This window comes from Chlamydotis macqueenii, chromosome 4 (genome assembly GCF_036417535.1).
Source record: "Chlamydotis macqueenii isolate bChlMac1 chromosome 4, bChlMac1.mat, whole genome shotgun sequence".
Lineage (NCBI taxonomy): Eukaryota > Metazoa > Chordata > Aves > Otidiformes > Otididae > Chlamydotis > Chlamydotis macqueenii.
This window is the reverse complement of record NC_141559.1, coordinates 49,195,273-49,219,054: the sequence shown is the minus strand read 5'-3', so window position 1 is coordinate 49,219,054 and position 23,782 is coordinate 49,195,273. Positions and strand designations below refer to the sequence as shown.

Sequence of the window (23,782 nt, the reverse complement as noted above, 5' to 3'; positions counted from 1 at the left end):
CGCCATCTCTTCCTTTGCTTTCCTTTCTTCCTTATCATCATCTAATATTGGTTGGGTTTTACCCCATTCCCCCCCCCCCATCATCTAGCCTGCAAAACCTGTTTCGTGGCTCTTTTTCTCTTCCATTATTTTCTTGTCTTTCTTGGCCGCCTTATGGTCACAATCTCTCAGTCATTCCTTGCCTGTGATTTGAACCCTGCTATACAGAGAGCATCCTATGGTGCCTCAGCTCTACATCAGTTCATCTGACTCCTTCCTCACTCCCTCCAAATCCCATCTAAAGCCCATCACTGACTTCGGGTAAATTTCCAGTCCCTGAATCTTCTCCAGGCATGACACTGAATAGTAGTCTGTAAATAAATAATGCCACAGGTCTGGATATTCCAACACTTACAAATTCTGTACCCCTCACTTCCTGTGTCACATTTGGTATTTTCTTCAGCACTGCTCCAGATGCTGCTTCTCTCCTCATAACCAGAAAAACAAAACAAAACAAACCCCACAGCACTGAAGTGCACTGTAAATGTCCACGTAGACTCCCCTGTTTACCAGCTTCCACAGCTTGATGAATCCCCAGCTTTTAAAGCTTTCTGCTAATATTAGGCTAAGCTGTGACCAAGGACAGGAAATAAAAAGCCACACCATACTGACAAGAAATGCCACACAAGGAAGCCACAAATCATTACCCATTTTACCACACAAGTTCACTGACAATGAACAGTTTTCCCCAGGGACACAGCCTCCACCAAACTCCAGTCCTGCTTACTATCTTCCTCTGGTCAACAGGCTTCTTGGCCCTTTGTTATTTTAATTAGTCAAGAAATTACGTTTTATTTAGTTTCTCATAGTCATTCCATATTTCTCATAATCATTCCATATTTTCATTAAGCACTCTGGCAACAGAACAGAAAATAAGCCTACTGAACATGCAGGTGAGCTTACTGAATTTGTCACTGAGCCCACAGAGTGCAGTTTGGTAAAGACAAAGCAAAGCAGCAATAATTCATTGTTTAAATGCAGAAAACGAAATAATTGATACTGCTGTTACTACAGAAAAAGATCACGTGGCTGTACTGCTGTGGAAAAGGCAAGTGTAGTATCATGATGTTTAAGCACAAACACTGTTTGTACGACATATATACACACACAATATAAAAATTATTTTCACTAGGAAAACCTAGTGGGACTACCGTGTTTAAAATTTTAGTTACCACATTTCCAAGACAAAGATTGATAATCAGGTAAGCCCAAAGCAAAACCATAAGAACTAAATAAAACATAACCTAACAAAAATTAGGAGAAATTTGGGCTGCTCAGCCTAAGAAATAAAAGAATAAGACACAAAGGGAAAGCAGTAGCTCCTGATAACTGAGATGATCCTAACCCAAACTGTTCTGTGTTTGCTGCAGACAGGACAAGAGCTAGCTGGCTAAAGAAAGGTTAGACGGTATGAAAAGGTTTCTGCCCACAAAGACATCTAAGAACTGGGATATGCTGTCTTGCTGAGCTACAAAACATCAGTGAGAGGTTTAAAAACATGTTAGACAAACAGGTGCCAAGAATTTTACTGGTACAGTTGAGCCTGCTTGGAGCAGGAGGGTAAACCCCATGACATCTCTGAGGTCTCTGCTCTATTTTTTTTTTTTGCTGTTCAGTGAATCCCCTATCATTTAGAAAATGCAATGAGAAGTGTAAATTCTTACACCACAGTGCATTTTCTATCCATTAACACTTCATAAACCTAAAAGCCGGCCCTTTGGATGATAACAACTGCATTTTTTCCTCTGATTTGGTTTTGGTCTTGAGAGCTAAGAAAAATGTTCTAAAGGTAGCCCTGTCCAAGGAGCTGTATTATATAACAGATCTGAAATGGCTGCAATATCTAATCCAGAAAACAGCACTCCAGGTAATATTGTTGCTCTAACACATATTTGAAAAATGTGAGATGAGATGTAAAAGGGGGAGAGAGCATGCTATATGACAGCATTCTCTTCCACAAAGTCCAAAATACTAACTAAACCAGGAATTCTTAGTTACAGAGAGAACACAACTGTAGCAGCTTTGTAATGTGTGGTTTAACACAGCTAACTTTAATTAATGACCTTGTACCAAATGATTTAACCCTAGTTTAACTGCTTAGTAACTACCCAAAATGCTACCACTGGGCAAGACTGAGCTGATCTAAAGCTCACACTCAAAGACAAGAGTGTCCAAGAAAAACTAGAGATGATCCCAGACCATCTCACAACTCCCCTCTCTCAATTTAATTTTATCAATATTTTTAAACTAGGACAATGTTTGCCATACTGATTCAGAGGGTCCTATACAGCTTCCTATACTCCCTCCATCCATAAGATGGTCCCATCTTATGTTTAAGCTTATGGATGGAGGGGAGAGGAGAGGGAAGATGGATGTGAAGCAGGATGGTCTTTGTCTGCATTTGCACAGTGCCTGGCATAATACAGTCTAGGCAAAATTAAGCTCCTAGACCCACAAGTAACAAGTGGTATTAAATTTAAACTGAGTAAGAAGTTATGTTCCAACTCCTCTCTTGCCACATCCTCTGTGCATTTTTTGCTCTACTTCCTTCAGTTTTTCAGTACCAGTCATTTAATTTCTGCTTCATTTCTTTGTTCTCTCTCCTCTCTCACGCACTCTTATTACAAACTCCCTTTCCTTCTTCCATATTTCCTAACTACCTCCACCTACGCACTCATGTAATACAATATACCTGCAGTCTGCCTTTTTTCTTGCGGATGTTTTTCAATTAAATAGCAAAATACAAATAGCTTAATGCGTCTATGCTTTTACGCTACTTCTAGCTAACAGTCATTTTAGTGTACGCACTTTTGCTTTTAGAGCTGCACTACTTCTATCAAAGTGTAAAATTAGTTTCTCAGACTTTCTTTATATTTATTACTCTGAAATGAGACATATCCATTCAGCATCTAGGTGTAAATATAGTGCAATTTTGAAAAAATGAAAATACACAGGATTTTCTTATTCCTGAGAAATGCAATACCACCTTTGTGCCCATGAACAGACTAGAAGTGTACAAGTTCCCCAAATTCCATTTATCCCACAGAAGGTCCATCCACTGCAGAAAACTACAGCATATAAGAAAAGAATTACTTCATACAACACAAAACTAAAAAAGGGAATAGAAACAGCTCCTTGGAGGTTGCATATCTGCAATATGAAACATGCAGTTTGGAAAGTCATGGAGTTACGGCCAATTTTAGATAATGAGCTATTTTAGTCACTAATCTATTCCTCGCTGCGTTTTGAAAGACAATGGTTTTTCACAGCTTAGTATCAAATTCTCCAACTGGTTTGCCCACATGGGCTCCTACTTGGATTTGCAAATTCCCTCAGTGAGCCTATACCATTTGCCAACATTCTTTACCAAAACTACCTTTGCTTCAGAAGTTGGTCAGACATTGTTAAAGACACACAGCTCTTCCCTGCCAAGAGAAGCTTCCTAAGACAGAATTCACTTTACCCACCAACACCCCTCTGAAACATGCACGTCAAGAGCATAAAAAGTGGAGTATTGTGCTATAAAAAAAACCCAATCCAACATGGACTGTAATTTGTTTATTTGTGATAGGTTACACATTTGCCTATATATATATTTATCAAAAGGTAGGAAACTTACTTTATTAACAGCTTTTAAATTCATAGAGAGCTCTTATTTCTGACCCTTTGTTCACTTAAAGTAAATTAAAAATGACCTTTGGAAATGCCTCCCAATATTTCCTGCCATTCAAATGCATTCTATTAATGGCTCTCCCTGCTTACTTTGGATAAGTAATTAAATTTGGGAAGATTACTTTTCTACCACTTACCTCCTGATGAGAAAACAAATCACCAGGAAGTCGTTCTAGAAATGAGGACAGTGAAAAAGACGACTTCTTTCCTTGCACTTCAATAACTTTGAGGTGCTCTGGGGAAGGGCTCAAGAAGGCGTAAAGTGCTTCACTCTGGCAGAGTCTTTCATCAGAGAGCAATTTCTAGGAAGAATAATAATGATGGAAACAACATATCAATTACATATTTCTTGTTATAGAACAAGATATGTCAGGTCATCCAATAAAACTGATTAAGACATGGCTCAGAGGTAGAGTGGGGCGGGGTGGGGGGGAATCTATGTTTCACAAAGATACTTCAGGAAGCCAGTTCTGAAGTACTACAACTAGTAAGATTGAAGTTTTTAATCTTACAACTTTCTTTTTAAACAAAATGTTCTCATTTCTAAGAATCTGTTGTAAAGAGTTGTAGTTAAAAGTGGCAATTACAGGATTCATTATTTACTGTTTCTTAATTAATCAAAGTTTAAATTAACTAACCACTAGAGGAATTGTCACTATCAAACTCATCTCAAATTCAGGCACTATAGACAATTTTGACATTTATAGCAACAAATCTTACCTCTAACTTATTTGTTTTAGGCCCTTTCTTTAGTCAATAGAGAGACAACATCCACTCAATTCTCCTGTTTAGTCATCTGTTGTTTTTGTCTTTGTTGTCTTACCTGCAGAAAGTTATTAAGCTGGTTCTTGGACTTCTCCATGAATTTCTGGTCTATGGATTTGAAGGGCAGCTTGCTGAGGGAAGGCAACTGAACTTTCTTTAATGATGGAAAACACTGTGTAGGAGAAAGGAGAGCTCACTTAACATACATGTGCAGAAAAACAGAGGTGATTCAGAATGGAAATGAAAAGACTCCTTTATACTCTCATCTCGCTTCCACATCCCTCTCAGCACCTTGAAAAACACCTTCCCTTACCCACTGTGGGCTGACACATCTAAAGCCTTTCCCTTCACATCACCACCATCATTCTATCCCTCATCAGACAGAAAGGTTAAAGCACTGTAAAAGGAAACCTTCTCTGTCCCCAAAAGCTGTCATTTCTAATATCTTCCTGGAAGCCAGGGACAAAATCTAGTTTTGAAAGCAGGCTCTTGCACGACAGTGCAGAGCACATACCACTTTGTCATTGGGTTAGTTCAGTACAACATTGATTATTAAGCAAAAAAAAAAAAGAAAAAAAATATAAATAAGTTTTATAAGCATTTGGCAGAGGCCAGAAATACGCAGATAGAAACCTGGCTCTAAAAGACAAAGCCAAAAGGTTTGCATAAAAACTACCAGTATTAAATTTTTATCTGCTTTTCCCCTCTCCAAGTATCATTCTGATAAATTTTAGCAATTTGCATCTTTTCCTTCCCCTAACCAACATTCATACCTCACTGAGTTTTCGGTGTAGGTTCTGAAACTCACTGAGCTTCCTGGGAACAGTCCAGTTCTTAGTTTCAGCTCCACCAACTTCTTGTAAACTCACCATGACAGAGTAACAGGGCACTTGTTCTCCATTCTCTTCTAAAACCTTGTGGGGAAGAAATCAACATATAAGTTATAGTACTTTGAAAACAAATAGTGGAACATTTGGGCTACCAGATGACTGGCTTGCAAATTTAGTCGTCATCAGTCCCACACTTCTCTTGCGGTTCGAAGGCTACACATGGAGCAATACGCTTATGGGACTCAAGTTTACCCAAAATGCTATGTCAGTCCTGAATCAGTCCTCCAGCTAACCGCTATTACACTTCACATAGAGCTTTGCAATGCTGCCCATCAGCAATCAAATCTTCCTGACATGTCTTCTTCAGACAGCTCCATGTATTTTAATTAAATTTTTAAGCTACCTACCATGTAACTTTCTGATTGCTTACTGGTACTCACTTTCTCCCATCTGCATTTTCCGGATTGTTCTCCCCTTATTCCCAGCCTTCTTTCCCAGTGCTGGTGTCAAGGCTCACCCACATGCCAGGCACAGCAACTCTGCAGCTGAGCCCTGTGGGAGCTGGTGCTGTCTCGGAGTGATTTCTCTGCTCACTCAAGCTATTTATTCTGCATGCACAGAACGTGTGCTATCCATGCGGTGTCTATTTCCAAGGGGCCGAAAACTTTACAAAAATACTAATGAATCAAACTGTACAACAGCCAGAGGAAGGAGGAGCAATTAACAACATTGTGCAAATAGGAAAACTACAGCAAAGAAGTTATATGATTACTCTTGAGACAACAGCAGCAGTGTGATCATAGTATTTCTTAATTCGATGAGCCACCCAGAATTTTATCCTCATGTCCTAATGTGAACAGATTTTTGCTTACTTATTTTAAGGAGACAGCTAAATAGATTGTGAAAGGCAAACAAGGGAAATGCATAAAACACTTTTTTTTTTTTTTTTTTTGGTGAAGCCAAACTCTGAAATGCTTGTCTTCAAATACATACAAATAACAAAAGTATTTTATAAATACCACTCTCACACGATCTTTCTAAGGAAAGTAATAATTTTCACGCTTTTTGGTAGTTTGTGGTTTTGGATTTTTCTTTTTAAAGAGTATTTAACTAATCCAATTAGGATAAGAATAGATTTTAAAACTCATATAATTAAGACACAGTTTCTGAGAAGCTTGTAAAGATCTGACAACACTTAATGCTAGTGACAGATAATCTGACGAGCTACATCACCACTGTAGAAGACACAGCTAAAGTGTATCTTCATATTTTTAGGCCATTCAGAGCTGTACGTGGAGAATATTTCCTGAGATGCACTCCTCCTAAAGCTGCACATAGACCACTGGGAAACCAGATCCCAGGCCTAGGTTTCACATCTCTCAGTAAAAAAAAGGCTGCTGCAGCAGCACCTGGACAGAATACAAAGCACCAGTTTGAACATCTGAAAACGTGCCTGGTTCCCAGCAAAGCTATTTGGGGAACCACCTTTCTCCTGCCAGACTACTGCAGAAAGAGATGCTTGAATAGCCTCCAAAATGTAGGTCAGAAGGACCTGGCACAGAGGGACTGGGATCTCCTAGGACAGTCCGTGCTCTGTCTGCCCATGGGCTAGATTGGATTTGTGTTTGTAGGTGACTCACAAACACCTCCTGGCAGCCACTTCTGAAAACTGGGAGATCAGTGCTGAAAACACTGATTTGAATCATGCGTATCATCCTCCATTATACATTCGTCCCCCGGGCAGGGATTTGCATGCGTGTAAGGTCATCTGCACTGTAACCGTCAGGAGAGTCATCCCTCTGGAAGCACGTTCTCAAAATGGGAGGAGGACTTGGAACTCCTCCTGCTTTCAAGTTAGGATGCATGTGGAAAATCATTTAAATGCTAATTAATAGATGGAGACACATTACAACTGCCTTCAAATAACCTCATATAAATAACTGAAAGTCTTCAAGACGTCAAGTATGCAAAACTTTTGACCAACTTAAGTACTTGTGCATTTGTTTTTCCAAATCAATGAGTCAACTGGAAAACACAAAAAAGGGATATTTGGAGGTTTTCTAAACCAGGAGACCTAGTCCTTTGCTGTAACAGGCTCCATCTCATACAATTGCTATCAATTCAAACTTGTGAAACAAATTTTTTTTCCATCCCTGTTACACTTAAAGTCTGCTCAAGACCCTCACCCTGGTCACTGGAAGCTTCCTTTTAATTTCCAAACTTATTTTCCATTTGTTCCAACAACTCTTCCTCCCTTCCTTACGTTTACCCTTACCAATACGTTTCTATAGACAGCCCTATTCCTCTGATTCTCCCTTTTGCTAAGCCAAGCAAACGAAGTGTTCTCACAATCATAGAATCATAGAAGTTCCTCATTCAATCCATTCAAATCCATCCTTCTCAAACGCAGCAGTGCAGCACCTGCAGAGAGACTGTAACACCTCCTCAATCTCGAATGGAAACTCCTCTCCTGATGTACTCGAGGTCCACTGTTTACCTTTTTCACACCGGCACCCCACTTAAAACGAACTGCACATCTGACAAGCCACTAGTGTATCTACCGCTTCCAGGCAAAAGGTGCTGCAACAGGTCCGAGCCGAAGCCCAGAGTTCCTGCTGAACACCAAACCTTGCGTGCCATGCTGCGAAACTTCACTGTGCTTCTGATACTGTCATCCTAAAAATCACTCAGTTCTTCCTGAGAACGATCCTAACCCTCTTCCAGCTCTGATTCCTCATGAGCATAAATTTAACATCTGTGCTGAGGTTTGGTTTTCCAAGTCCAAAGGTCCTGTGATAGCCTCAGCCCTGACAAGTTTCACAACACTGGCAAGGGCTCTCAGAATTAGCCCCTAAGATGGCATGTCCACAAGTCTCCTCCTCAGCCTTTTCTCAGCCCGTCCCCAGCTTACAGCTGAGTCTTTCAGATTTATTCACTGCTACTTGGCAAGGATAGAATCAGCCCTCAAGTACCTGAAGCAGCTTCAGGCTATCAGGATTTTTTGCACTGGCAGCAGCTTCACAGCCTCAAGACAAAGTAAAGGTTAATTATTTCAGAATTTACTGTGCACTAGCATGCCATAGATACCTAGTTCACAAATGGTCAGGATTTCTACCTTCTCCCTGTAAGGCACAAAGTCACAAAGTGGATAGAGAGATGAACGAGGATGTTGACACACCTACGTCCATTAATAAAAGCTACAAGGCACACGTCAGAGGTGAGCACCTCTTAGCAGGGTATGTGGTGTGCTAACAGTAAGAAACATTCAATAAAATATTGCCAAGACAAATGAGGAACAAATATTATTAAATATTTTCCAGAAGCTATAGGTATTAGCTGCAGTAGGTAAAAAGTAAACTTAATGTTAGCAAAAACTGTAATAATAGTTCAGCAAAGTAACAAGCTGCCAAGCAAAGCCATTGAATCACCTGTCAGAAGCACTAAGGGCTGGTCCAGACATCCATCAGGAATGATTAAACATTAACAAAAAAATAAGCCCAGTCATAAAGGCAGTGGAGAACTCTTTGACTCACCAGAAACTTCCTTCTGTCATAGCAGCTCTCTGAAACAGCCCACTCGAGCTGTGCAGCAGCAAAAGAGGGGCTAACCAGATTGCTGTTAAAAAAAAAAAGTCCCTTAAAAGTCCCTTTGAAACATAGAAAGGCTATGCAGAAGGTGTATCAGGCAAATTCTTATTTTTCTCAATTCATAGGAAGCTCATTTTCTTAACTTCCACTGAGCATAAACATCCTAAATACCACGATATTTAAATGAGTAAGACCAGTTATTTTTTCACCTTATTCAAATCTATAAACTCCATTCCTTATGAAAGTAAATTTTTTAAAAGATGTTGTGCTCTAGCAGAACATACTAACAATGAGTTCTTATCATGGGTCCCCTCATTCTGCATGTTCCTACTGTGTTTCTCAACCTCTACCAACCAGCCAAAACATTGAGTCTCCAAAGATGGTTTTATCAGAAATATCAGTTACCAAGAGACACTTGTAGGTAATGCTATTTGCATTGATTTTTTTATCATATTTTCACACACACAGACAGAGCTACTCCATTTATATGATTCAAAACTATAAAGACTGAAAGATTCAAACTAAGAGAGTATAAAAAACAGTTTGGACGCACAGTTTTTTCCCAAGTCTCAAGTAATTCTGTTTTTTTTTTCATGCATTATCTATTAACTGGTTTAGTAAATCAGTTTAGAAGGTCAATGACAGGCTATTACACTTTCAGCTCAAATTCTCTATCAAAACTTACTTTTACTAAGCTTTTTTGCAAAAAACATGGGGCCACCAAGTTTTTTACTCTTTAAAATCAGAGCTACGTGCTAGGATTAGCAATAGCGTATTTTCCAAACAGAAAGACAATGTCACTTACTCATGCCTCCCAAAACCATCAACTGCAGGCAGAACATTCCCAAGCAATTAATTAATACGGATAACCACAACACTAATGTTTTCACCAGCCCACTCTCTGAAGCACTGAGCCGCAAACAGCAGAATTAATGCAAGCCTACATTTAATTATCTGATCCAGTACTACTTATAACTTACAGTTAAGGTAGCAAGTAATTAGAAGCCTTTCCCAACCTCCCTCTTATTCAGCCAAATCACTTTCTCATCTGGTAATAAGAGAGACGCTGGGCAATTCTGTATGGTGCCCCTTACCAGAAAGCTGCCGTTCTGCAGTTTTGCTGCACATGGCATTGCTGTTTTTTTAAAAACAGACTTCAAAAGCTACAGAGAACTCTTAAGACAACTTAAGAGCTTCAGTGTTCTCAACTGTGTCACCTGCAAACAGCACTAAACTAAAAACAAACCCAGATGTTTACGCATTGAGAATCTGGTTTTTAATCTGTTGGATTTATTTCTTCTTTTACAGATAATGAGTTTAACTGTTGACAGACCCATCAATAGTTTGCAAGAGCTCAAGACAGAACCAAATAAACTCAATAGCACATAATTTTTTCCTCCAAGAAAAGTTACCTCAAGGAAACTGCTTAAACTTATTTAAGGAACATTTCCTTAATAGCACAGGAAGGCAAGCCAGTAGAGATCCAATGAAGCTTTAATTCTCTGAAGTGATACTATCAAGAAGATTCACAGAGTGAACCTACAGTTACTACATAACAAGCATTTGTTGGGTTCTCTTCATAGCAAGTGTTAATAGAAAGCCATGAGATGGTAATAGTTTTTGTTTCCATTACAATTTTTTTTACGTTAATGCCACAACTGTCTGCCTACGACCAAACAGAAGAGCAGAACAAGACAAAAAAAAAAAAAAAACAAAAAAACAAAAAACCACAGAAATTTCACTTCTTCAACTTACTCACAGACTTAACCCACTTTCTTTCTGGATATTCTAGTCCCCTGAAACTGTACTGCCATTAAATATAATAATACGAAACACAAAAAGTGTAAATACTGCATCTTTCAGACATAGCAGAGACACAACTGCACCCAAGTGCGATAGCATGGTAATATAATAAAAGACAGTTCTCATGAAAAATAATGCCCCGAAGATAGCAAATTACTTTATCTAACGCCAAAACCCGTTCACGTACATGCAGGTATAACTCCATTACAACAGCGTCTGAGGACTAGAAGTGTTTGTACACGCACCATAGTTGTCACTGCGGAAACAGAGGAGTTCAGAAGAGGCTAGGGTTTCCGCCCCACCAAGCAAATACAAAGTATACGCAGTGTACGCAAAGGTGTAAGTATATACAGGTTTTTAGTCTTCTCTTCATGCAAGTTTGAACTGATTCAGAAGATAAAAAGCCGTAAAAAAAGCCCATACCTCGCCTGAGACAATGAAGGCTTTCCACATGCCGAGATTCTCACACCACCAGTCCGTTCTTGCAATGTGCAGCTGAAGGTCACTGTGCTCTCTCTCCATCAGAGTAATTTCATCCTTCAGCTTAGAAACAATCTGCAGAGGAAAGTTTACTGATTACAATTGGCAAGAAAAAGCTTGTGGAACATGCCTACTTCTGTCTTTAGGGACACTATTCAGAAAGGAGAAAAGGTACAAAAGCAGAGAGAGAAAGAATAATTCATATGGGGGGAAAAAATGGTGAGAGAATCTATGATACCTCTCATATGCTTGTAAAATACACAGTAACCTTAAAGGTCAACTCCAATACTAAAATAAAAAACAAGTGAGAATGACATGCTACTATTACACTATCAGCATAAAAGGCACTCTAGAGAGGATTATATATTACACACATATATCACACATTATATGTTTTATACAAACTGGAAGGTGCAATTACTGAAGACATCCTCTTTACCATTTTCAGATACACATGATGTGATTGAAGAAGCAGGGAATACATTTAATTTCTAGGAACTTGGCTATGCTAACAATCACTCAGAAAGTTACCACTTAATTTATTTTAGTTTTGGAAAGGGAAGGATTTATTACTGCAGAAAGCACACATTTAAAATTATGTTCTCATCAAGACAGAGCTCATCATCATAATCTCATAAAGAAAAAATAGTGTATCTCATCCCATAAGCAAGAAAATAAGTAACTATGCATACTACCAGGAGACAGTATGACAAGAAAGGTGGAAGCATACATGAGATGTGACATTAGAAACACAGCAAAAGCAGCTGACTCTTCTTTAAAAATATGATATACCACACAGTCAAATTTCTGAGTCTTAGTTGTACAGCTGGCATCACAAGTGGCACATCCCACAGAGCTACAGTAATCCTGTCTTTCAGAATTTTTGTCTCATGTTACATGTGAAATATTATCTACACGACAGCTCTATAATAACCTTACAGCGTATACCTAACCTTCAGAATAATTTTGTATTTTATTTACTATCGACATACAGGTTGCTCTGCAGTCACCTTACGCAGACTTCTGTAAGTGGCACCCAGGAACAATCAATAAATACTAAGAACTGGTAAGGTTTCATCACAAGTAAATAGCTGCTGCACTTATAAAACAAATACTGAGACTGTATAACAATACTGGATCGATTTTATTACTCTGTTTCAAAGATGTATATATTTTCAAAGATAAATATTTTAGGAGCAAAAAAAATACAGGGAAAATCCATTACTTTAAAGGGGTACAATCTCCATCTCCCCAAGAGCTTAGGTATAGAAAGAATACAGCTATTATTTCTCAGGAACGCAAAGGGAACATAGAAGTGATGCATCCATGTGAATGCAGCAATATATAAAGGTTTAATAGTTATATAGTACTTTTTGTATCAAAGAAAAAAAAAACTAAAACTGAAATACTACAAAAACAAATGGAATAGCCAAACACACGCATGCACAATCACATTCAACTTTTGTTTGCTTGGTCCTTGTTTTATACTTCTAACTCTTTTTGCCCATGGTGCAAATTTTAACTTAAAACCTAGCTGGTTATAAGAGCATCTCTTCAAATTTCTTAGTGAGTTTTATGTTCACTCCTGGTACACGTCCATCAGAAATACAAAAGATCTGAACAAGTTAACATAAAATCCCTCCAACTTCCATGTAATTCGTGATAGAGATGGAGGCATTTTTCCATTCCATAAAGTCTCGCCTAATTTCAATAACTGTGTCACACAGTTTTGTTTGAAAGTAAGGCTTAGCGAGCACTAGAAAGTGCTCTGGGTGGGGAATGTTAATGTTTTGCTATTGTGGAAAGGAAGATTCAACTCTTGAAAGAATGTGGTCTGCACATTTACTGTGGTTGCAGAGGATGGCATGAAACTGTGCTCACAGACCCAAGGGAGACAGGCCAGCGAGCTTTGGGCACGAGACTCACACTTGGAGGTGGCATCGTAGCCACACATCTCCAAAGATCAAGCTATCCTCTGAGGCAGTGGCCCTTGTACGTCAGAGACGCTGCCTGAGACTGCTCGTCATCTTTTAATGTCATCTTTGCTACTCTTCATATTCTACAGAAAGAACTGAAATGACTTCTCCCCACAGAGCATTTTCTTTTTAAACTACCAGCATTCCACATGCAACTCAAATGAGCAGTTTTCTTCCTTGACTGACTGGCATCCAAGTTGTATGGTGCTAGAAGCCACTTAAAGATGTACATACATGTTTTGTACAGGTCTCACGGCAAAGGTATTTCAAAAAGAGAAAGCAAACAACCCAGGAACAGTTTGAGGTTAAAAAATTTAATACAAACCGTGCATGACATTCCCCTTCATATGGCACAAAATTGTGGAATTTTTAGAAACATTTTTTACTTCATACGACCAAGAATCAAATTTTTACCTGCCACCTCTAAAGGAGAAAAAATAACATCCCCAAGACAAGGTGCTCTCATGCTGTCATAGTTCAGCCCCGATCAGGACCAGACTATGCAGTCTCTCTCTCACTCCCCCCACTCTCCGAGAGAATAGGAGGAGAGGATATAAGAAAAACGGCTCGAGGTTTGAGATAAGGACAGGGAGAAAATCCTTAAAGTTACCGTTACGGGCAAAACAGACTCAATTTGGGGAAAACTATTAATTTATTAGTAAAAACAGGAGGATAATGAGACAGAGAATGAGATAACCTCCCCCCACCCCTCCCTCTTCCCAGGCTTAACATTATCTCTACTACCTTCCCCTCCTGAGCGGCACAGGGGGGAAGAGGGAATGGGGGCTGCAGTTAGTTCATCACACGTTGTTTTATGCCGCTGCTTCATAGTCGGGGGAAGAACTCCTCACATTCCTCCCCTGCTCTATTGTGGGGTCCCTCCCACGGGCCACAGTCCTTAATGAAACTGCTCTGGTGTGGGTCATCTCTTCCACGGAGTGCAGTCTCTCTAGAACGGCTGCCCCAGCAGGCCCTCCATGGGCCACAGCTGCCTTCAGGCATCCACCTCCCCCAATGTGGGGTCCTCCACTGGCTCCAAGTGGATCTCTGCTCCTCCATGGACCTCCATGGGCTGCAGGGGGACAACCTGCTCCACCATGGTTGTCACCAAACAAAACCAGAACACACGCTGTCAAGTCTATCCATTTAAAAGCTCCACAGGTAAATGCTACTGCAATAATACATGTGGGTTTTGTTTCTTGGGGGTTTTTTTTTGTTTTGGTTTTTTTTGTTTGTTTGTTTGTTTTTTTTAGAAAAAAAATTTTTAAAAAAGTGACACATCTGTGCTCTTACCACTCCAAACAGTAGTGGTTGGATGACAAATAAGAGTTATCTTTTGCCAGCTGAGGCCACACACACAGCAGAGCAGCTGTGAGCAGGACACCCAAAACAGCTGTGGACACATTCCCAGTTGTCTGCAGTAACTCCTGGTAGAAGGGAGATGTAGAAGGGACAGAGGTAGCGAAGCTAGCCAGGGTGGCCTCAAACATTACTGTCCACATCTTTCTCTTAGAGGTGGCTATCCCTAGAGCTAGGGTAGCAGAGAACAAGCAGGGTCTCAACTATTCAGACCAGCATCTTAGCACTCACCCTGAGTGAAGGAACGAAGAACCCAGGTCCTGAGCAATGACAGATGCCCAGGTACATTTTTGCCATCCCAAGCAGGAGCCCACTTTAGGGAGACACCTTGGCTGCTTGTTTATCTCACCCCTCACCTACCACTTGCAACCAGTCTCATTACATCTGAAAAGCTTGGTCCAGCTGCATCTGAACAACAGTCCTGTTAATATCATCCTCAGTAACAACGCAAATGAGTTGGCCTAAACCAAATGCCAGCACGTGTTTCTGCCTGAATATATTCTTAGATTGCTTAACTGTTGACTTTTTGCAAACAGAAAAAAAAAAAGATTTAAAAAATTTTTTTAATATCCATGCCCAGAGAGCCAAAGTTTCAGAATTTTAAGTCTGCTGAAAGTGTGCCCTGCAGATTTCTCCTAGCTCCTTATAAAGGGAACCAGTCACTTTTATAGGTTTGGTGGATTTTTTTCCCTTTTATTTGAACAAGTCAGTCACAACTGTAGATTATGAAACTGTGCTGTGCCATTTCAAAGCCAGCAGAGGGAGCAGAAGTTAACTAGCAAATCCCTCCGCTGCAGTGCTGCAGCAGGGACACAAAACCAGCTGCCATCAAGAATTAAACAGACATAGCTGGCTAGAGATGTAAGGAAGAAATACACCAACAAACCAGCGAGACGACTGGGAAAGGGGTAGTTATTCTATGACAAACAAAGCAATATAAATAATATTTGCAATTTCAGTTACAATAGCTTTTAAAAAAATGAAAAAATAAACAATTAAAACTAAGCTCTGATTTAACTTTCTATAACAAGCTGACTGAAATAGCAATCTGACCTGTCCAAAAAGAGTGTAAGACAACTGGATATCACACAAACACACACATAATATACATAATAAACCCCCCCCTCACCCCCCCCAAAAAAACCCCTTAAAGACTCTAAAAAGTACTTACCTTTTTGTCGGGTTTTGGTGAATTACATATGGAATTTAGAGCCTGTTTCTTATACTCAAGCTTGTCATTTAGCTGGCGAAGTTTATTTACAGCATAACTAGCCTGCTCATTAATTCTTGTGCTGCATTCTTCAGTAGCTTCTCCACAACCTTGACTCTAGGAATAGAGGATGAGAGTAACTGCATCATTAATATGAAAAAGGAGATAGTTATTGTTGGCTCCACAAGCAATTTATGTATAAGAACACTTATTCTTGATACAGACAAAAAGGTAGGTAAAACAGATCTTCCAACCATCAGATCCAACATGAAACGTAAGTCTGTTTAAAAAAAAAAAAAAAAAAAAACAGAAACAACCCACAAAACAAAACACCAGACAAAGCCTCATTACCATTTATACCACAGCTCTTTCGCAACTCTTGCCAACTGTGTAAAATGACCTTCAAGCTAAGGTTTTACTGTAAATGAGAGGAAGAATCAAAGTTTATTTTAAAAGCAACAACAGCTTAGTAGTCATGATCAATATTCAGAGCCAGATAGAAAAGCAAACACTTAGCAAACACTTAGCTGAAAGATAATGAGACCAGGCAGGGGACACACACACAAAAAAAACCAAAAAGAAACCCTACAGTTCTAACAAACAGTCCTGCCTCCCAGAAATCTTCCCAAAACAGATTTATCAGCCTGCAGAACAATCTAAACCAAGTCCTTTCTCTTCATAAACAGATTTTACTGCTGTTTTTAGAAGTGTTAATAAAAATGTGTTAAAAGCACATATGCATCACTCTAAACTCATAAATCATTTTTTTATATTCATTCAGACAAACCAATAGCTTTTTCCATCTTGTGTACTACAGGCATGTGAAAAATAGAAGACTTCACACTCTTCAGTGACATTCTCTTTAACATCTTCTGGCATTTGCCTCAGCCTCCCCCTTTCTTACTGTACTTCCCCAAATAGCCATGAAGACCTTGAGATCCAGCAAACACAGCACTGTGATGTTACCATTGCCATGATCAAAGATCTTTGAGGTCTGCTTGTGACTGAATATATCTTAATTTATCTGTGGGAAGCTACGAATCTAATCTCATGAACAAGAGTTCTATGTTATTTAATGATATTCCTACTAAGTAAGCTGTATCTTTACATAATTAACAAAAAGCTAATAGAAGGAAGTCTCATTACTAAATTCTCCGAGTTCTAGAGAAGACAATCCTACTGTAAATTCTGCAGTATTTTAGATCTTAGTTAAAAAAAAAGTCTGAGAAAAGATACATTAGCAAAAATAATTAATTTCCTTAGTGTGATCCTCATAAGGGAGGGTAGCATAATCCAGAAGTCAAGAGTTTTGCCTAAGAAATCCATGCCCTTTTCCAGCTCTGCATTCGCCTGCTGTGTGGCTGAGTAAGTACCATTAGCTCTATGGCCCATCCTTTCTTCTGCCTATTCTGCGTGGACTGTACACTCCCTGGGTCAAAGACTGCCTCCAAGCATGTGTACAGAGCTCAGCGCATGGAAGCTTGTTCTCATCTCCTGGCACTACAATAATACAAGTAATAATAATTAACAACACTCAGCGTTATTCAGAATGCCACTGAACAGAATCATAAAACAAAAACTTATACTTGTTGAGAAGCACAGAGGTCAAAATGAATAAAAACACTATTTTCAACACTGAAGAACTAAAAGACACTTCATTCAAAGTTTGGTTCCAGTAGTCAAAGGATTACTATTAATTAATTAATTACAAATCAGTAAGGCTCTGCTCCCACAGGCAGGCTACATGATTTCTCTGTCATTAGCATTTCAGACACTTGACAGCAAAAGACACTGCTGAATCACTAGGTTTAACACAAAAATGCTAGAATTTCAAAATAAGAAGTTATCCGTACTCAAATTATCAAGTTTATCAAATAAGCAACCAACACACTCAAAGCTGAGATCATAAAGGATTGTGTTATTTTTCCCTGACTGCTAAACTGATAGTGACCTCCATTTCTCTGGGTGTTGCAGAATGCAGACTTTGGGCTTATTTTAGCGACCTGACACACACAGCACCATTGCAGCCACCAGACCCTCTTTCTTCAGAGTGCTTCTATATTTTTAAGTCTATTCATAACCTTTTAAAGGAGGTTTGTACAAGGAGTGAAAAGCGATGATGGATTGGAAGTAAAAAGAAAAAAGCTTGTTCCACGTACAGCAGAACCAGCAGTTTGGCCTTGCCCAGATTCCTATCTTCTGATTTTATTTTCTCAGGTCTAATCAGTGCTCATCCTTTTGTCCTCCTCTCCATGAGGACACTAGATGGCTTTTCATTTATCTAGTTACAACAGTGAAGTTTATAGAAAATTAGGTTAAGTAACTCCCACAGTGCCCCAGGAAGTGAGGACACAGACCTCCAAAACCCAAACTAAACTGAAAACAATTGGTATTTGCCAACAATACAGAACCCTCCAGAAACATCAACTCTTTCAGCTGTTACTTCCTACACATGGGGAGGAAAAAAATCCAAACCTATTAGCCAGTAGTGCATTTTCACCAACATTTGAAAGCCCACTGGAAGCTTCAGAAAGAAGAATTTCTTATAATTTATTTTCACCTCAAAGACCCCAAAGCACAGCATGAGCCACTAGTTTTGCTGTATTCGAGAGATGCTCTAACAGTATATGCAACTTCATATTTAATCTGTTGTTAAAAATGAAAAAAAAAAACAAAAACAAAAACCAACTTTAACCACATAAGCAAACTCAGCAATATATTAGTCTTTAAGGTTTCACAGAAGATGCAGCCTTCAAATCTGGCATATAAATATCCAAGGACTCAGAGGAAGGACTGATTATGTCGATGTCAAAAATCTGATTTTTTGGCAGCTATAGTAAATGCTATCTGACAGAAAACAACTAGCTCTGAAGTGTTGTGTCAGTTTTCTTAGAGAAACTACCTCTGTTAGACTCTGAATAAAATATATGGAGAGATTAAAAAGTGTGTTTAATATTTCGAAAGTTCTGGACAAAACCAGTATTTTCTCGAAGTCCCAATGGCTGCAAACACAAGGACAGAAAGTCTTTGGAGTACCTACCACCCTCAACACATAGCTGAGTCAGCAGTCAGAAAAGCAGAAAAAGTGTCTTGAATCTTTTATCAAGGAAAAGGATACAGGGAGAAACAAACAATGACAAATTCAGCAAGCTCTAAAAGTTCATATTGAAAGTAATTTACTTATAATAACTCATTCCTGCAGATTTGCTGATATGTGGACTACAGAGATTATAACAGCTCACCTACAAAAATGAAAGCCGTACTTAAGCAGTAAATACAAAACCCTTAGGTTCTGGAAAAATTCTTTCTAGATGGCAGAACGTAGATCAGCACTCCCGATTCTGCTTCTTATTTGTAATAGTTTGTCTAAAACTTTAGATCAGGTTTTAGACAAACTATTACACTTCATTGTGTTCTGAGCAAGTTCACGTACAAAATGAAGATATTCATGCCGATCTGAAGCGGCAGCCTGAGTGAAAGATGCTCACTAGTCTGAGAGATGTTCTTGTTAAAACATTCTTAGATAAACATAACACAAGTTCCCGCAACATAACTGATTTAGAGAACCCACTGAAAAACACCTGCCCCAAGAGAGCTGCCATTGGCTTATTGCTTATGACATTTTAAATGCTCTATTTCAGTATTTCCAGTTCAAGTGCTATTTTAATCGGTTTTATCTTCCAACACAGCATATCAATTTATTCAATAAGTTAACATAAAAGCACTAAGATTATATTTTTCTTTACTTTTTCTCCTCTTTTGTGCAACTTTTAATACCCATTTAGTACCCAGGAAATGCATGAAGGACAGGGATAGACACTGTGTAAACAGAAATCCACTGATGTTTCTGTGAGATTTCCTTGACTGAGTAGCTGAGCTTGTATGAGGTATGTTTTGCATTCTCTGATGCTAAGGAGCATAATGAAAGATACAGAACATAAAAGTTTTGGAAATATGAAATATCTACTTTAACTAATTTAAAGTGTAAGTAATCAGTCATTTTGTACCATCTTGTTTCAAAGAGCTTGTAAACATACCAGGTTTACCTGATGAAACTACAAGAGTGATGATATTTACAAACATATCAGAAAAGGAAAAGTAATCCAAAGCCCAAGGACAGAAGATGTTACCATAAGCTTTACTCAGGATCATCTTCAGATCACCTTAAACAACAGTGAAAGAGATTGTCCATGTGACTCACCACTTCATCTTTGTCCTCCGGAGCTAGCTGAGCAGAACTTCTTTCTTCTTCCTTTTTGACTGATCTCTCGTATAAATCACTGACAATGAACGAGGGGTAGTATCTGTCCTTCAGAGTTTCGTAAACATCTGCCTGAATTCTGTAGAATACTTCAATGCCTTTATTTCCCACAAGACTTTGCTGTATTTCTTTATAAAGGGATTTTTCCACAGGTATTTCTCTGCTTTCCACAAAAAATTTCTGATAAATTTCACTCACCAGTTGAGGTATTTCAGCCTAGGAAGCAATGGGGAGGAGAGGGAGGGAGAAAAACAAATGTTAAAAATATCAGGATGACTCAGGATCCAGGTGCATAATTTGAAGGATGATCAAGTTAATTTCATGCCCAGATGTGTGAGAACACATCTGTGAATCTCTTACTGAGATCAAGCACTCGGCCTGCACACCTGCGCTAAGCAATTTCACAAAATAAATATTGGTATTTGTTAAGTGAAGAAACAGCTATGCTCTAAAATTACCATAGCTTCCACATCCACTGCTTCTAAGAGTATGCTCCAAAAGCTGGTATTAAAAGGAAAAAAAGAAGTGCTAGAGCAACATTGTGGACACCATTTTAAGTTCAGATTGTAGAGGTCACCTGTATTTACTCTCCTGTCTTTTGTTGGATAGGATCAACTCACTTTATACAAGACTATAATTAATTTTTGAAGGGGTTAAGGAAAAAAAAAAAAAGGGAAAAAAATTAAAAACAAAAAGAAAACAGCACACCTGAAGAGACATTTACCAGTACACGAGGCCAGGTATTTCCACTGAGCACAGAACAGTGCACAGGATTGAACTTTTCAGTATCAGGAAAGAGAGGAAGTAATGCAACACAGCTCATGATCATCTCTCTAAATTGATCCAAATTAAAAAGATTTTACCCACTTCGTTAGTATGGCACAATGTGCTTGCCTGCCTTATGTGACAATATCACAGCCACGTAGCTGCATGATGCCAGTGTTTTGTAGTCAAAGCTGCCTCTGTAGCAGCTGACAACCCTTACATTCCATGGAGCAACAGGAGCACAGTACGCTAGAATCTCTTTTTTAAAAAATGGAGTCTTGAATAAAGACACTATACATACTGTTTTGAAATCAAGGAGAGAAACGGGTCATAAAATTATTTATAGCACCTTTTCCAATCACAAGCAGTTTGCAAATCAAAACTGATTTATACAAATCTCTTCACAGTGCCTGACAAATCCTTTTTATGAACACACTCCAGCCTGTGCTGATTGTTAGCCTTTTCTTCAGATTATATTAATTAATCACTCTCCACAATTTGCCACTTTGGTTACAGGATGTTACTTGTGTTTTCCAATAGACTAGAATCTTTTTACATAGGAGAGTAATCAAATTACAGTGAATAAAAAGTTACTTGATACTTAATGATGACATTTCTATTTCACACTAGTGTGAATCCTGGAGGTTTAGAACAGTTTCCTCCCAAAATTCACTCCACTGCTCACAAAAAGCAAATGTGTCCTCTACATTCTTGCTCTGCACCATTGGTCCAGGATACTTCTTGCAACTTTTAGTGATATTTCCGATCCCTATTTCAACGTTCTCATCCCTGCTTTATTTTAGCACAAATTGCAGTACAGCATTTTTCCTTCCCTTTAGCAAGAGTGCAACATTCCTGGAGAAACTTAGCTGCTTATACAGAAATGGCACAAGGAGACGAAGGGGTCTTTTAAAGCAAAATCTCTCTTTCAAAAGAATTTTAAAGACATATATACACTAATTTTCACAGTTTTTGGTTTAATGTAATTGGCAAGATGAGAAGTTTATGTATAGACTATCAAACAGTAACGTACTTTTAAGTTCCACATGAGCTGATAAAACTAAAGCAAATATATTACTGTAAACTTCCATGTTGCTATACAAAACAACAGTAAATCATCATCACAACACTCCATAATTTTTCATTGCCGTATTATCTCCAAATATTGGCACGAAGAAGTTAAAAATAACTAAATTGCTTAGCACCCATCCTATGCTACTGTTATTTTAATAAATAAATAAATAAATACAAAGGCACTTCCTAACATCAAGATCACAACAAGCAGGGATGTCAGTTAATGTACAAGCTGCATGGACTTGCACTTTCTTCCACCTTGTTAGCATTCTTCAGATACTCCACAGACTCCCAAAGACTGATCAAAGCCACCTTGTCCATCCTTTCCATGTAGATTCGGAAGTGCTCTCGGTGTGAAGGGCTGGCCAAAATTTCTTCAAACTGAAGAATCTGAAGAAAGGAAAACTAAGAGTAAAACCTGGGAAAACATGTAACTCTAGCTTCTCTCCATCCATTACAGAGAAAATATTTTCACTTTATATGCCCCAGAGCACTATGCATCCCATAAACATGTGAACTAGATTCAACTGCACAGAGGTTCTACAGAAATAGTTTTGCTTAATTAAAAAAAAAATAAAATTAAAAAATAAGAAATATGAGTTGTAAGTATTCGAAGGATAAATGCATCTATGCTTCTACCAGATAGAAAATGTTTCCATTTGTTTTCTGTCGAGGAGGTAAGATTTTATTTCAAAGGACTAAGACGGCATTTCAAGTCATTCATGAAATGCTATTGCCAAAAATTTAACTTCCAGTGTTCCTGCAAGGCAGAGGAGCCAAGATGAAAGCTAACTTCGCTTGATTCAAAGAGTAACACCAGCAGTTTCCATGCCATGGGCCACAAAGCTGAGATGTATCTTTATTATTCCCAGGGACACAAAAGAGATGGAGTGCAGTTCTTTACCCTGGCAGCTAGGGTATTTGGTAGCCAGTTCCCATTAACTGAGTGTTATTGAAAAGTATCAATCAGAAATGCAGCCAGGGAAGAGTACAGGCTGTGATATAATGCCCAGGATTCTTCCTGAGATGAGAGGAGGGTGTACATCAAGCAGAAAAGGAAATTAAACACGGACTTCCCACACCCAAGCAGATGCTGCAGCCATTAAGCTGATAGATTAAAAAACAAACAAACAAAACCAAAACAACCATTATCACTTCCTCATCCTCTACTATTTTTGTGAATCCAGGCCTTTTCTTTGAGACAAACACCTCCCTGACAAAATGAACAGATCTTCCCATGTTGAACAACTTTGCTTGCTTTGAAAAATACGTCCAATTTTGAAACACCGTATCAAAACTAAACACCCTTTCCTCTCCAATTTTTCAGTCTTGCAGCTGAACCAGTTTTTACGTAGCTCATTTAGTGCCACTACTATCACCAGGAATCCAAATACACCAGAGTGGTCTTGGTCTCTTGCTTTGTACCTCACAGACACCAACCAACTCACATCTTTTTCTTTGAAAAGAAAAGCAGGTACTTAAGCACTGGGGCTAATGAATCTTAGCTTCCTATGACTTTGCATTTTACAGCAAAGATAACCTGTTACAGAGCAAGATGTGAGTTTCAACCAAGACTGAAGCATCAATAATTTCCCCAGTATGGGTTTTCCGATACCTAATAACAATACAATTCAGGTCATGTATCAGCACCTCTCTCTGTGAAGGCCACCTATTTTCCTAAACCTAATATCTGTGAGATTCTACCACCAAGTTAAATCTAGGAAAAACAGTTTGCTGGACTCAAGCTGTATGGGAGGAAACTGCATGCATGTGCAGGTACACATTTCCTAGAACAAGTCATTTTCTTAATGAAGTGCTTGGTAAGCTAGAGAAGGTTCTTTAAAAACTGTAGCCACCTACGTTTTGTCTGAAACAGCTCTTCCAAATTTTGGACAATGTTTAAGTAAGTTGTGTTTGTCTCAGCTGAAATGCTCATTCACATCTTCAAATGTGCCATTCCT

General features: G+C 38.7%; 1 protein-coding gene across 1 annotated transcript in view; it reads right to left on the bottom strand.

Moving 5' to 3' along the window:
• SNX25 (sorting nexin 25) overlaps positions 1-23,782 on the bottom strand; it is an 85,337-nt gene that overhangs the window by 7,120 nt on the left and 54,435 nt on the right. Inside the window, exons 8-14 of the mRNA XM_086747351.1 lie at positions 22,080-22,211; positions 19,923-20,198; positions 15,683-15,838; positions 11,120-11,251; positions 5,250-5,390; positions 4,535-4,648; positions 3,849-4,013 (exon numbers count right to left, since the gene is read on the bottom strand). Coding sequence (XP_086603477.1) covers positions 3,849-4,013; positions 4,535-4,648; positions 5,250-5,390; positions 11,120-11,251; positions 15,683-15,838; positions 19,923-20,198; positions 22,080-22,211 — 1,116 coding nt within the window. The remainder of the gene's footprint in view (positions 1-3,848; positions 4,014-4,534; positions 4,649-5,249; positions 5,391-11,119; positions 11,252-15,682; positions 15,839-19,922; positions 20,199-22,079; positions 22,212-23,782) is intronic.